General features: G+C 54.3%; 1 protein-coding gene across 4 annotated transcripts in view; it reads right to left on the bottom strand.

Moving 5' to 3' along the window:
• Positions 1-1,327: 1,327 nt before the first annotated feature.
• Positions 1,328-15,389, bottom strand: part of CAMK2A (calcium/calmodulin dependent protein kinase II alpha) — a 34,825-nt gene continuing 20,763 nt past the window's right edge. Inside the window, exons 13-19 of one of the 4 annotated variants that reach the window (XM_051793879.1) lie at positions 15,159-15,199; positions 10,575-10,607; positions 9,438-9,486; positions 8,045-8,120; positions 7,125-7,219; positions 6,546-6,774; positions 1,328-6,326 (exon numbers count right to left, since the gene is read on the bottom strand). In XM_051793879.1, the coding sequence (XP_051649839.1) occupies positions 6,323-6,326; positions 6,546-6,774; positions 7,125-7,219; positions 8,045-8,120; positions 9,438-9,486; positions 10,575-10,607; positions 15,159-15,199 (527 nt within the window). In that variant the 3' untranslated portion in view covers positions 1,328-6,322. Of the gene's footprint in view, positions 6,327-6,536; positions 6,775-7,124; positions 7,220-8,044; positions 8,121-9,437; positions 9,487-10,574; positions 10,608-15,158; positions 15,200-15,389 lie in introns of all 4 variants that reach the window. The other 3 variants (XM_051793878.1, XM_051793881.1, XM_051793880.1) reach the window with 3 other exon arrangements.

Below are 15,389 nucleotides of genomic sequence, written 5' to 3'. Positions count from 1 at the left end.
CGTGTGGGGCTCCTGCAGCACAACTGCGCGCGAAGCACCTTCGGCCGCTGGCCCCCGGGTTAATCATTAGAGTCCAGCCATAAAAGTGTGGCTGATGGAAAGTTCAGGCCGTGGCGGCTGGGGAGTGGGGAGGGCCTGCCATAAACATTTATGGCCCCAATGAATCCCTCGCTCTAACCTTGACACTATTTGCTGAGCAGGAGGCCTCAGGAGGTCACGGTGTTGCCCAGCCATCGCTGCGGGTGCTGGCTGGGGAGCCCGGGCTGGGCTGGCCCCCGAAGGGGCACACACGGGGGTCTCCAGGGGTGATGGAGCAGGTGATGGACCCAGGTGTTTCATGATGTCACTGCCAGCCACAATGTGCCAGAGGAATCAGGAGTGCTTCACACCTTTCCACGGCATGAGGTTGAACTGCTCTGGGCTGACCAAGTTGGTCCAGTCTCTGCATGTCTCCCAGCTTTCCCTACTCACATGGTGTCCTGCCACATTCCCCAAACCCCCACTGCGATCCTGGGATCCTTGGGGCTCTCCCTTGGCAGCTGCCATCAACCAGAACTGCACTGCAGAGTGATGGGAAGGAAAGAGCCGAGGCTGTGCCAGGGAATGTGGCTGGGGAGCAAAGCTGGCAGTGTGGGAGGACACCAAGGGCAAAAGGCACGGGGGCAGTGACACGGCCAGAGGACACGTGCCCTGGGCCATGCGTGGCTGCCCAGAGCTGTGGGGGGACGTGGCAGCAGGATCATTCCAGTGCTGACACCTGCTGGGGCCAGGGCAGATGGCAGGGAGAGGGGGAACAATGGGGGCACCTCAGGACTGGGGGTGCAGGACAGGGGCTGTGACAGCCCGACCCCAGTCCCCCTGAGGTACCAGCCCACCTGCATGGGCAAAGCCGAGCAACTGCCCCTGGGAGCCCCCCAAACCCACCCTGGACTCACCTGGGTGTTCTGTGCCCCTCACCCTGCAGCACCAGCTCCCCCAAAGCTCTCTCAAACTGCCCAGTGGGCACCTCCATCCCCCCATCCAGCTCGAGCAGCTCCTGGGGGCTCCCATACACCTGCAGCCTCCAGAGCCCCGTCCCTGGGAAAAGGGATGATTGCAGTGAGCTGGGTCTGGGGGGGTGACATTGGGCTCCCCAAAGCCTCAGGAAGGCTAAACACCCAGGGCAGCCAGTGCCCAGGGTACCAGCATCCTGCAGGCAGCAGGATAGTTGCAACCCCTGCCCAAGAATTGGTCTCAGCCCCGATGCTTTCGAGGACAGGAGCACGGTGACAGAGGGACAAGGGGGTGGCAGACGGTCTGAGTCACTGTAGTGACGGAGAATCACCCGTTTCCATGCTCAGAAGTTGGTAGCTATTTATTGCACTTGAACACCAAGAATAAAACTGACACTCGCCCTCCCTCCCACACCCACCCTACTCCCAGTCCCCCCCACCGCCCTCCCAAATAGAGCATCGGATTTGAGCAGTGATCATTCTGTTCACAGCCACAGGTTCAGAAAAAAAAAAAACAAAAACAAAAAACAAAGGAAAAGGAAACAAAACCAATCCCACCCCCCACCCCCGAGTTCCCACTGAATCCAACACGGTCACACTGCTCAACAGTTCGAGTGCACTTACAAAAAGAGAAGAGAAGAGAAAGGCTTCAGCTGCAACCGTACGGACGGACACGAGGGGACAGGCAGCTACCCCTCCCCGGGGCCTGGTTTTTTGTTACGTGACAAAGCTTGGTATAATCTTAATTATAATATATTTTTTGCAGTCATCTTAAATAAATATTTCCATAGAGATTTCCTGTAAGTATATATATTTTTTTATATATATATAATATATAAGAGAGAGAGATAGATCTCATTTTTTTTTTCTTAAACCACTGTTAACTTATTTTCCCTGCTTGTCCAAAAAATGTTACAAAAGCCCTAAAATTGTGCAACAGTTAGAAAAAAGGGACAACAACCCAAAGAAGGAAGGAGCCACTTGATACAGTCCCCTCCACCTCTCCCTCTCCCACTCCCTGTCAATGACCTGCAGGAGGGAAGGACATTCAGCTGGTGGGACGGGTGGCAGAGTGGCCACCAGCCCCTGCTCTGATGTCCCCACAGTCTGCTCAGGTCTGGGTTTCCCTGTCTGGTGCAGATGGGCTGGGACTTGCACCTTGGGACATGTGGGATGGCAAGGTCTCTACCTCAGTGCTGCATCAAGAGCATGGTGCACACCATGAGATGTGCCCTGTGGTGAGGATGAAGGGTCAGCCCATCTCCTGGGGTGGTCAGAGGAGGTTATGGAATCTCCTGCTGGCAGACAGCTCTTGGTCCGTGGGGCTGTATGGCTGCCCTCTCACACATGGTACTAATCCAACCACAGGCTGCAGGGCCCACTGTGAGCTCAAAGTGGGAGCAGATGACTGTTCCTGCCTGCTCCAACCTCTGGAGATCCGTGGGGGCATCCACTGTGGAAGGCAAAGGAAGGGGAGGCAGGTTTGGGGTCACGCAGAAATTCGGTGCCTGGCAGAGGGGGCATTACATGTGGGGTAGGGGGGAAAGCACTCTCCCAACTGTGACTGTCTGGGGTCAGGAGGGGAGTCCCTGCTCCTCCAGCAAAGAGCAGAGACCCAGGAGTAGCCTCTTCATCTTCCAGAGGGGATGCACCAGCAAGATGTGAGAAATTATGATGTTGTCACTGGACCCTGGCATCCAGAAAGGGAAAACAGGTAACTCCCAAGCCCACCTGTGGAGCTGGGAGCTCGAGACCCCTACAGTAAGTGTTTCCAGTCAGATATCCCCTGTGAGAGGTGAAAAAGAGCATGAGTTTGTAGGACTTCCGAGTTTGGTTTGACCCAGACAGGCAGGTGACCAGGGGAGTGGGGCTCTGTCTATGCCGGGAAATGAAATGTGCCACAGCCTGATCTCCAGCCTTGAGGCCGACAGGGACAGAAGGTCCATGGTGGTAAACCCCATCCCAACAAGGTGGCCTTGTCCATGTCGCTTATTGGGAGCATCCCTGGACCTTGTCATCCCCAGAACCGGGGGGGTATCGTTGGGGCCAACAGTTCAAAAGCACAGACGTAACAGCAGCATCCTTGGCTCTGCCAGCCAAAGAAGATGGTGGCAGTTGATGGTTATTTTTATAGTTTTCCTGCAAGTTTAGGAGAAATCAGGAAATGTGAAGGAAGACAGAGACAGAAGATGTTTTCCGTGAATACTGAGAGAAATGGTGGTGATCTGTCAGTGCTTGCTCAGAGATGTTCTTGGGGATACAGGAACCTGCTCAGGAGAAGCAGGACAAGGTGGGACAGAGAAGCCAGGCAGGACAGATCCCTAAAGTGCAGGTGCTTAATGCTGCCAGCGTGGGCATGTTGGGAAGTTGGGTCTTCTTGGTCAGGCTTCAGCTTGACTGGAAGACTAGAATGAGTTGAAACCCCAGACTCTGCTTCCCTCAGAAAAGAGCAGAAAGGTTTTAAGTGTTGCAAGGACATCCAGCTGCCTCCTGGGGAGGTGACCTTAGTGAAACCTCAAGGATGAGAAACCCCCTTCAAGAAGGCACCTCAAAGCCTTCCTGGAAGCCAAGATGTTTCTCCCTAGCAGTGACTGTGGGCTCTCAGTGAAAGGAGATTGTATCTACCCCAGCATCTCATCTGTCATTCCCAGCAAATCCTACTGCACCTCTTGTCCTATTCCTTTCTCCAGTAGCAGCTGCTGGAGCAGCTTCACCCTCACAGCTCACCCAAGGTCCACACTTATCAGCAGCTTCAAAACCAGGCTGAAATGGCATCTACCCTCCAGCCTCCATGCAGAGCCCTGACATGACCTCCTCTATCCTCAGCCACCTTATACCAATCCCCAAAAACCCTCCTGCCACCTGGAGAGCCTGGACATCAGAAGGTGGATGGCATTCACCATGGCTGACTTCAGAGCCAGCTCTGGAGAGGGAGAGAGAGAACTGTGAAAGCTGAGTCCTTCCTTTAAAAATGAAAAAAATTCAGCACTACCTGACTATAGGAGGAAAAACAGATCTGTAAAAACACCAAAAGTCTACCTTAAAAGCTAATCCTCTCCCTGCATGGATTTCCCTGCTTTGGGGTCATCTCTTGCAAGCCTACGGTGAAACAGCATAGGTCCACCAAGGGCAAGGGGACCCACGTGGGCACTCGTGGAGCAGCTCTGTGATTTGCCCCCAGAAAGGCATCTTCTACACACTTCACCAGCAGCCACCGCACCGCCGGCACAGCGGAACACACCACAACACTTCTCAGGGCCTGTCCATGCCCCAGCAGTTTGGATTTCTTCCCCTCCATCCAGTGGGAAAATGTTTTTTGCAGTCTGCAAGGACGCAGCTGCGTTTGGCACGGTGGCCGTCCCTGCCTCGACAGAGAGCAAAAGCGTTCAAAACCACATAAAAGGCAAAAATACACGCTCAGTATTTACATGGAGGAAACATTTCCTCTTTTCTTTTTTTTTTTCCTTTTTTTTTTCTTTTTCTTTTTTTTTCTTATGTCCAAAACAAGCAGTTTTTTGTTCATTTCTTTGTTTTTCAACACACGCACCATCTAGAAAGTTAAACGCCATGCAGATGCAGAGAGTGGAGCTAGAAAGTCCCCCAGGGCAGCAGCGCTGCAGGAGCCTCACGTCAATGAGCAAAGAGGCTCCAGTCGGAAAAAGAGAATGAGAAACGGAAGAACTGCCGGAAAAACACCCACCCTCAGACCTCTACCCGATGGCAAAGAGGTGAGACCAAAATTCCTCATCCTGGACATGTCTTCTGTCCCGAAAGCCACGCGCCGGTGGCCCTCCAAAAGCCACCGCTGTGGTTTGCCCTGCAGGAAGACCCGTGGGGTGCAGGAAGGCGCCCTGGGGAAGGGGGTGCCCCCGGAGGTGGGTGCCTTCACCCATCCAGTGCTCTGGGACAGAACGGGATGAGCCACCACGGTGTGGGGAGGGGGTTGGCAGCCGTGGGACTCCCGATAGGAGCATCGTAGCGGCTCGACCCCTTTCCAAATGTAAACGCAATGAGAAACAGCAACCCCCCGAAAATCCCCCCTCCCTCCCCACCTTAAACAGTTGAATATTTCTAGTTATTACATAAAGATCCATTTCAGCAAATACTCAAAATCAAGTTACGAAATGCACGGAAGGTTGGTTTCTTTTTCCCTATAAAAAGGCATGCGCTCAAAGGAGAAGACAGCTAAAGGCTTGTTTGTTTTCTTCGAAGCACAATCAGATTCTGCAGAGTTTTGTCACTAAAGCTTGCATTCCTTGTCATCGCTGGAAGGAGTCGCGTGGGCAATGGAGGTTTGTGCCCCAAAATCAGCGGCCAGTTCAGCTGCCCCTGTCCCAGCCTGGGAGTCAGGAGCAGGGGAGTGCCAGTGCTGCACGTGGGGAGCAGGGGTGGGCGCTGGGGTAAAGGATCCAGGCTGGAAGGAGCTTGGGAAGGAGGGCGCAGGGGTGATGCTACTGCCCCAGCATGGAGGGGAGAGCTCCAGCTCCCGGCTGTGCCCATGCGGTACTGGGAAGCAGTTGTCTTTCTCCTCCTCTCTTCTCCCAGCTTCTCCAGTCCCTGCTCCAAAGGGAGAAGGGAGGAAGGAGGGAGAGCATCCCTCTTGGCGCAGCAGCTGCCTGGAGCCAGGGTGCAAACTTACTTGCTCTCCTGGGAAGGAGCCAGCCTGCGCTGGGAAGGGAAAATAAACAGGTAGTCTTTACTCACCCGTCCAAACATGGCCCTCCTTGCCCAGGTGCATGAGGAAAATGGACTTTGCAAACGGTTTAAGTCGTGGTTCCCCATCCAAGGCTGCTGGGAAGTGGGAACTCGGGTCAAGAGCGGGCAGGAGTCATGGCAGCAGACGGGGACCTTGATAGCAGCAAAGCAAAATCCACCAGCACGCGGGGAGGATGCAGCACAGAGCGGCTCAAAACTGCCCCCCTCTTCCTCGGAGGGCTTCCAGCAGAGGTGGGGATGGAGGTGGATGACGAGTCCGAGCCCAGTTCAGGACATGTGCTGGGTAGTGAGGGGGTCCACCAGTGCTTTGCAGCCAAGAAGAGGGGCCTGTACACCAGCCAGATGTTTATGTTTAAGTTCATGGTTTCTCTTTTCCTGGTTCATGCAGAGGAAGAGGGCCCAGGGCCATGACCCCAGCAGGAGGGGGGGGGTTTCATGGGATGCTTGCGCTGCGCTGGCAGGGCCGTTGAGTGTGTGCGGTGAGAAGCGAGGGGTTATTCCAGCGGGAACCAAGCAGCAGAGCCAACAGGAAAAGTCCCGTAGGTGAACATGTCGGAGGGGGTCTCCCCTTGGTAGTCAGTCAGTGACAAGCCCAACACGGGCAGGACCACGCTTCAGCTGCAAAACACAAACCAGGAAAAGCCGGAATTTGCTTTGACCATCCCTCTGGCAGAGCATCCCTCCCTCCAATGCCATCTCACAGCACTCAGTCATCTGCTCCCCACCGCAGATCCTGGGGCAGGATCCCGCCTGCTGTGTAGCCTCAAAGCTGCGTCGAGCCCGCACTCAGCCCTCCCTGCCCTCCCTTCCCCATCCCTGGATCCTCACAGGGCTTACTGCGGTAGGACAGAGGGCGCGCCAGATCTGTGGAAGTGGACAATTTGCCATTTGCCGTCCCGGCGGTGCCAGATGCGGGTCTCCTCGGACTGGGCAGTGCGGGGGATCCCTCCGGCATCCACATACTGCGTGATGCGGATGTAGGCGATGCAGGCGGACTCGTCTCCCATCAGGTGGATGTGGGGGTTCAGGATCGTCGTGTGCACGGGCTTGCTGTTCCGGGACCACACTGGAGAGGGGACAAGCACAAGGGCAGTTAGGCAGGCAAAGGAGTTTGGGTGGCTCTTGCCCAGGGTGGCAGCAATGTGGGAAGGGGAGATGCTTGCATTAGGTTCTCTGCTCGACTGGGCTGAGTAAATGCTGCATGGGTGGGTTCAGCACCTAGAAAGCAGCTAATGCAATGACTCCTCTGCATGCACCTGGTCCCAGCTGACCTAATATCTCCTGCTGGGACCTTCCAGATTAGCTAGAGATGCTCCACAGCCACCGTAATCCTATTCTATCTGGCAAGCTGATGAAGGTCAAGACAGGCCCATGGGAGGTGGGAGGGGTCCCTCAGAAGGCAAGGGAGCTACTTACAGTTTTCAAAGTAGAATCGGTGGAAATCCAGGCCTTCCACAAGGTTGCCCAGAGCCTCTGGCTCAAAGGCAGTCATCCCAGGGTCACACATCTTCCTGGGGAGCCAGGAAGGGAAGATAAAAGGGAGAAGTTATCTCACCACTTCTAGCATGAGAGCCTGAAGAATGCAAATGCCTTGTGCTCAGGATGGCTCTCTCAGTCTGAGGCTGAGGGGCATCTGCACTAGCAAGTAATTCTTGCAAAAATCTGAACTCATCTCTGCATTCTGCATGAAGCCCACCCCACCTTGCCTCCAGCATCTGACTATAGCCAGGACCTCAGCAAAGCAGGGAGCATTCTCCATCAGTCACCATCTGTAATTAAATCTCCCCAAACACTGCCATCTTCTTTGTAAGAAAGGAAAACTGTAGGGATAAAAAACATACTATCTGCTCTGTATCAGAATATCCCTGCTGTGATCCTCTGAGGCAGTGATGAAGACCTGCACTCACTCAGACATTGCTAATTAAATCAGCCTTGGACACAGAAGAGGTGTACTCTGAAGAGCATCAGCTCAGTGAGTAGAAAGCAGCTATGCTTCAGTATAGCCTGTGGCAATCTGGATATAATAGATGCAAAGTTCCTTCTTCCATCATAAATCACGTTTACAATTATTTCTCTTTCTGCAAACCTCAAAATGGGCTCATCCATGACAGTGAGACCAGAGAGCTGTGGTCAGCTGAGCACGAGAGCAGCATCAGGTTTGGAAACTGATGTCCCCTGCTTCTCTTGGATGGTCTCCGTGTCTCCCCCACCACATCAACCTGGTCACCCTGCCCTGAGCAACAGTAGAACCTCCTAGGCAGCACCATCAGAGTAGGAGACCCTGCTCTGGGAGGCTGAGCCCCCACCCAGCCCAAACCCGCGCTGGGCACACTCACGTGTAGGACTCGAAGTCTCCATTGCTTATTGCTTCGATCAGCTGCTCTGTGACTTTAATGATTTCTTGCTTGCGTACTGTTGGTTTAAAGAGAAAACGAAAATAAAAGGAGGAAACAAACCAGAAGTGCTGGTGTTACCATATGGGTGAGAGATCTTTATCTCATCAGAAACAGATCACAGCAGGCTGGGGACTGTGGAAACTGTCCAGAGAAAAAACAGGAAAGCTACTTGAAAGAGAAATGTGGGGAAGGGCTCTTCATCGCCAGAAAGGAAAGACTTTCAAAGCCAAAGCAAAACTGAAAAACTCTGTAATTTCCTGAAGAACCAAAGGGTTAATTACCAAATGGTGAGCTGCCCTCAGCCCAAAAGTTGGCACAGGCTGGTCTTGGCTGCAAAGCCTTGCCAAGCTGGGACCTTCTATCCCATGAACTCACAGCAGAGGCCAGCCAGGGCAAGCTGGACCAAGGATGCTCTCACCTCACTCTGAAATGGGAGGAGAGGGTCTCAGCAGGGAGGAGAGCAGGTGGATGACATGGGCAGCCACACCAGGAGTTACAAGGAGGGACCCCTCAAAGGGCACAAAGCTGTGCAGCTGCTGCTGGGAATTCCAGGCACTGACAGTTCATCCGGGAAGGAACGCACTGCAAGAGCAGGTTGGGCTCCCTGGGATGCAGGAGGAGCTGTCAGAGGTAACTCTGGGCTTATTAACAAGGCTCTGCTTCAAATGCAAATTGCCATCATGCTTAACTCTTCTTTGTTTTTGTTGGTTTTCTTTTTTGTATTGTGACTAATGAAAGGAGAGAGAGCACGTTCCCAGGAGTTGTTCAGAAAGGAGGAGAGGGACTCCCATCACTTCCCGAGCACTGCCTGGCTCTGTGTCCAGGCTCAGGGAGCCCCTCCTTAGGATGACAAGTGTCCCATTAGCTCTCACATCAGGCCAAAGTCCATCTTGCTTTGTGCTGAGATCACTTCATTGAGAGACTTTACAAATTAGCACCAATAAATTATTGCCTGGGTTATTCTTAGAAAGCTGCCTCTGGCTGGCAGGCAGGCAGGCGGCAGACAGGGATTTCCCCTAGAGGCTTTTCCCAAAGGGCCATTTATTTTGGAGAGCAGTCAGTCAGGCTGCTATCCCTGCAGATTTCTGCCATTTCGATGCCTGCTTTCAGGGAACATCCCTGTTTATGGGAGCACCCCTGTCCCTCACCAGCAGTGCCCCAGCTGCTCATGGCAGCAACCCAGCAGTGGAACCATCTGAGGAGCTAAAGCAACTTCTGAAGGGCCCCGAGGCTGCTCGATGGTGGTGGGTTTCGCTGTAGCCAATATCTCATGAGGGGGAGTCAGACTAACAACCCACAACCCACCCACCTCCCCGCTAGCCCCCGCTGGTACCTTTGGTGTCTTCGTCCTCGATGGTGGTGTTGGTGCTCTCCGACGATTCCTGAGCAAAGAACAGAAAGGAGAGATGGGGCGGTGAGGAGGGTCTTCTCCCTGTGACAGACGGAGCTCGTGTGTTCGACAGCCCCCCGAGTCCGACCCCGCAGCGCTCGACTGTGCCAACAGACAGAAACCAAGGAAAACGCCAGCAGGTCCAACCTGTCCTCAACCACAGCTCTAGGGCAGCATTGGCAGAGCCCTCCCTGACCTCCACTCCTTGTAGCCAAGGGCACAAGGGGTGGGCTGTGGAGGGTCTCGTAGGAACGGCGCTGCCTTTCCTACCGACACCTGTGGGGACAGAGACGGGGGCAGGTCCAGGGGCCGTTTGGTGGGTTCCTAGGAGCGTTGCCGGAGGGGCAGGGAGAGGGGCTGTGCGGGGGTGGAAGACACCATGTTGACTGTACAATAAAGAGAGAGATGTACAAATTAACAGCGAGGAGGAGCTGGGATGAGAAAGAGGGGACTGTGTAGGAGTGAGAGAGACCACACTGACCGCAGAGTAGGGAGAGAAATGTACAATAAAACAGTGCTTCCAAGACCCACATGGACCACTGAAGGCTGAGACACAGCTCTTTCAAGAAACAGCTGAGCACTACACAGATTTGGGGGGGAGAGGGGTACTGACCCCCTGTCTCTCTCCGGGAGCCCCATCAAGGCAACTCTGCTAGTGGAGCTAGAGCAATGGCTCTGCTAGCTCTTCCCAGCAGAGCCTTGCTTATGTATTACCCAGAAGACCCCGATGTAGGTTGGCAAGGTGTCCCATGACCATACAGTCCCCGCAGAGGCATGGAAGGTGTTTCTCCAAGGCTCCTTGGACCGATGCAGCCTGCAGACCTGAGTCAGGAGAACTGGGAGAAACGGCATGAGAACCCATCAGCAAGAACCAGGGCTGGCTTCCCACCAGCTGGTGGCCAGCAAGTGCCTGCACCAACCCTGTTAATGGGGTTTGTGGGTGATACGGCTTTGAGGATGTTCCCTCCAACCCCGCTGTCCCTTCTTCCCTACCCCGAGGTAACTTCCAAAAACGGGGGAAGCTGGAACATGTGGAGAGGCCCAGCAATATCGGCATTGAGGAAGACGAAGGACACTCACCATTAACTGAACGCTGGAACTGGACTTTCTTTTCTGGAAAAACAAGGAGAAGAGATGGAACAGGAAGAGACACAGAGTGAGAAAGGCTGAGAGCAGCACATGAGAGGCAGCAGCTCGTGAGGACCCCTTCTTGGTCCTCATGGAAGGGCAAACGAAAGGCGCAGGGGGGCAACGTGTTGCTCCTGTGTGGACGTGCCGCTGGCTGCAGTGCTGGTGGTGCTGTGCCAGTTCCCTCCCCGTGTTCCTGCCAGCACCTTTCTCTCCTGACCTGCCACAATCTCTGGGGTTTCTCATCCCAAGGACCGGGTTAGTCCAAAAGGGAGTCACTGACCACTCTGGTAGCTTTGTGACCAGCCCAGCAATTTCACAGGAACAGGAGTGGGATGCTGAAAATCAAAGGCAGCTTCACCACAGCCCTGTGCCCAGAGAGAATGCCATACTGACTTCTACAGACTCTGGATCTGTTCTGTGTGCACCTGCCAATGGCACTGACTAGTGTGGAGACATCCCATTAGCTTTGGACCTAGACCAGAACTAAGCTGGTTGTTTTAAGGCCTTGCTGCTCAACCCTGCAAGGCATGCATACTGTGTGGGAAGCTGTCTTTAGCATGGATCCAGTGCTTTAAATCAGGACAAGTCTCCTCTAAAGAGAAGACCTTACACATGCACATTTGTCTCTATCCTTGACCACTACCACTAGGCTTTAAGGTTTTTGGGTCGGATGACCCCATAGCCATGCTTCTGCTTGCAACCCCAAACTACTTCTGGATTCTCCTTCCCTGTTGTGCTCTGCTCCCCATCTCCATTTTTAATTTAGCCAGGGGGAGACAGGGGGACGTGCATGCTGACCTCATACCCTTTCAGCACCTCTGGTTCCCAGGGAATGAATCCCAGTGGGTGTCAGGGAACACCAATGTGCAGAAATCAGAATCTGCAGTGCCAAATAACAAAGCATTGTACCAGCATATTTAACAAGGCACCATCTTTGCCTGTCCTGTGAGGGAAAAGCAGCACACACTGTACAGATCTCCTGGAAAAGTCCACAGAGCAACCCATTAGGGTGTATGGGTGGGCTGCAGGGTAAAAACTGCTGATATCCATTCCCCCTTGTTGATTCTTTGACATCCTAACTGGCTCTCACCAGCATCCTCACTGAGTTTCCCCCTCTGCCAGTGCAGCTCACCCCTCTCTCCCATAGAAACAGAAAAACACAGAATGGTTTGGGTTGGAAGGGACCTTAAAGATCATCCAGTTCCTAGACCAGGTTGCTCCAAGGTCCATCTAACCTGGCCTTGAACATTTCCAGGGATGGGGTACTCATGGCTTCTCTGGGCAAGCTGTGCTAGCGCCTCATCACCCTCACAATAAATAATTTCTTCCTTATATCCCATCTAAACCTGCCCTCCTTCAGTTGAAAGCCATTCGTCCTTGTTGTATCACTCCATGCCCTTGTTCAAAGTCCCCCTCCAGCTCTCTCACAGCCCCTTCAGGCTCTTGTCCTACACCAACACTCGCCTTTCCTTCACTGAAACAACAGATGTCCTAAAGGGCAGAGTGAGCTGTGGTATTTCAGCAGGAACCTCATGGGAAAAGGAGCCGCTGGAGCTGGGCTGTCTTCAGGAAGGGCTGACAGCTTCTGCTACCCAGGGACATGAGACGGGGCAGAAAACTGCAGAAGTTTCAGACGCAACAGAATGCAACACAAAGCAGTGACCGCGTCGAGTCTGGACATACAGGAACAGGATGCGACACCGGGCAGTGAGCTCGTTAATTTAGGACGGGACAGGATGTGACACGGGGCAGTGATTCCATTAGTTTACAATGGGACAAGATGTGACACTACACAGGGCAGTGAAGGTATCATAGCTGCTGGGACCGGAGGACCTCCCACAGACCCCAGAGCAGGGCTCAAGGGGGATTTTTGGTCCCATGAATGCTTTTAGCAGGTGAGGAACCTCCTCAGGAGGGTGAGTTTCAAGCCCTCTGAGCCTGGGCTAGCCCCATGCTGGTGTTGGAGGGCTGTGTGGGCAGGTTGGAGAGCAGCACCAGCTGCCTGCTGCCCACCAGCACAGCCTTGGGCAGGAAAGGCAGGGGTGGCTGCCTGGGACCTGCTTTCTCTCATGGGGATGGTCAGTCCAGCATGTTACTCCAAATGGGGGCACAACTCTTCCGACAGATAACCGCATCACGTGGCCTGACTTACAGCCCGGCTCTGAGCAGGCAGGACCATTCCCTTCCCACCTGCCCAACCACCCAAGGCAGGCCTCCAGGCTCCTGCCTCACTTTTCCAGCAAGATGGAAAGAAATGAACACCATTCAGCAAAGTCTTGACATCTGCTGGCTGCCCATGGTGGGCTATTAAAGCTTCACCCACAGCCCCCAGCCTCCCTGTGCCCCCACGAGTGGGTTACAATGCAGGTCCCCTCAGGCTGAGCGTGGGAATGAGAGGTGGGGATGGTTATGCTGAAGGTGGCCAATGGAAGGAAGCTGTTGGGAATGAGATTGCCTCTACCTTGTCTTCTCCCCTACCTTCCTGGCCATCTAGGCAGGCTGTCTCACCTCTGCTTGTTGGAAAGGGGGCAATAAAAAAGCAAATTCTTTCTCCAGAGCTTGTCCACCATCTTGAGAGGAGTGTTGGCTCGTAGACTGCCTCAAAATGAAGCCTCATGACCTGCTCCCTGCTCACCAGTGAGGGTTGATGATGCAAACCAGCCTCTCTGATCCTGCTCTGAAACCAGACTGCTCGCTGAGTTTCAGTGATGAGCCAGAAGGCTCTTCACCAAAACTAGCTATTTTGCTACAACAGCAAGTGCCCCTTTTCCCAGGACAAAGCTACTTTGAAGTCCAAGAGGGAGCATCATTAGCAAGTTGGGCTGGCAAATGGTCTTCTACCACAACACAGAAATTTAAGGCTGTCCCTTTCTGCTGGAAAATTAGACTCAGGACAATGCCTGATGAAGCCTCTCCATCCATCAGTCTCTCCTTTTATAGCTTAAAAATGCATCTTCTGTTTGCTCTCACCTGTGCTCCAGCAACCAAGGCAGCTCTGCCTGTGGTGTCACTTCTCAGGTGACTCTCAAAAGCAGCTGGGACCCCAGAGCAGAAGAGGACAAGCCAGCAATGGCTGGCAGATGGGCTGCTGTGACTCCTATGGGATCTGCCAGCACCAAACCCAGCAATCCTGTTCTGGGAGTCTCGTGCTAACCTGACACCATGGCCCAAAGTAATGTCCTGTGAGAGCCATCCAGGCCATCAACTTCATGCTGCAGAATAACACTGCATGGCTAGGATGGCCTGTTGTGGAGTTGAGCCCAGGTCTGGAGGGTTGTGAGTGGTCTCAGTCCTTGTAGGCTTGTCCTGTCCCAGCCACTGGATCTGGGAGGAGTGGGAGAGAGACGTGCCATTCCTAGACCCCTGGCTCTGCTGACCATTTGGACTGAGGAGGGAAGAAGCTGGCTGAGGGCTCTGCTCTTCCAAAACCCTGAACCCCTCACAGTCCCTACGAAAGGGCAGAAAAAGGTTCTCTAGGTTCTCCCAACTAAGGGTCCCTATAGAGGAAGGAGAGCAGCCATACTGCAGTTGGGCTCCCAGAGTTCTGCCTGATGATGGAGGATGTCACCACGCCAGCTCTCTTCTGCTGAGTGATCCCTTGTATTCATGAAGGGAACAGGTAAGGAGAGAAAGGCCCTCACATGGACCATTCTTTCCTGCAGGAAGAGTGACAAAGCTCAATAGCCACTACTATCCACCACATCTCCGTGTCACCAGAAGAAGCTGCTCAGCAGCATGATTTTGCTGCCTCCAGGAGCCACCTTGTCCTGGAGAAGAGTTGTGGCCCCAGCTCAAAGGGACAGACAAATCTGCAGGCTCTGGAGCCCAAGAAACAAGATCCACCAAGCACCAGCTTGTTTTTAGAGCATCACTAAGCCATTTGCTCTGTCAAGTATCACCATGTTCCTTTGCTGTCTGCACTGGGCAAAGGGGACTGGCAGCATTGCTGAAGGGGTTAAAGCACCCATGTGTCACCCAGCAGCACATCAGCCCTTGGGACAGAATGGGACAGGAACTAGGGCCAGTCCCACCAGCCACAGCAGGACACGTGCTGAGCGAGCAGGAGATGAGGCCTCCCCTCTCTCCAGATGGCTGCTGTTGGAGCCATGGCTCTGGGCTGAAGAGCTGCCTCCCCCTGTACCCGGTCCTGGTCCAACCTCTGCCTCTCCCCCTCCCTGGGGGTAGCGAGGGGCCAAGCGCATTTTGCAGGCAATGAAACAGCCTTGAGTTCCCCCCATGCACCCCTCCAGCAACAACCGGCGGTGCTGCAAAGCCTCCTGTGCACTGCCTGTCCTGGCAGGAGCCCAGCCGGTGGCACGGGGACACACCGGGGCAGCCGGGCCAACAGCTGCCCTTTAAAATGCAGGGTGTCTCAGGGACAGCCGGCATGGCACGGAGACCCCCGGCACAGCACGGAGACCCCCACCGCCAGCAGGGCATGGAGACGCTCCCCTCCGGCATGGCACAGAGACCCCCACCGCCGCCCAGGCAGCTGAGGGGCGGGCAGGAGAGGGCAGCGGGCAGGGGGCTTACCTTCACGCCGTCATTCTTCTTGTTGCCACCACTTTTGCCTCCTGGAGAGAGGAGGAAGGTGATTAGGAGAGCCAGGCAGGGCACCACGACCAGGAGGACGAGGAGCAGCAGCATGGTGCCGGGCGGCGGAGCGGCGGGACCCCGCGGGACCGGCTGGTGGGCTTCGTTTCGTCCTCTCTTCAGCAACCCCCGGTGCAACTCGTGGGAGCTCAGGGGCGACCTTGCCAGCAC

Source organism: Manacus candei, unplaced genomic scaffold, assembly GCF_025592945.1.
Source record: "Manacus candei isolate 608988 ecotype Guabito, Panama unplaced genomic scaffold, ASM2559294v1 h1tg000037l, whole genome shotgun sequence".
Lineage (NCBI taxonomy): Eukaryota > Metazoa > Chordata > Aves > Passeriformes > Pipridae > Manacus > Manacus candei.
Note: the sequence above shows the minus strand (reverse complement) of the source record. Positions and strands in the feature narration are given on the sequence as shown.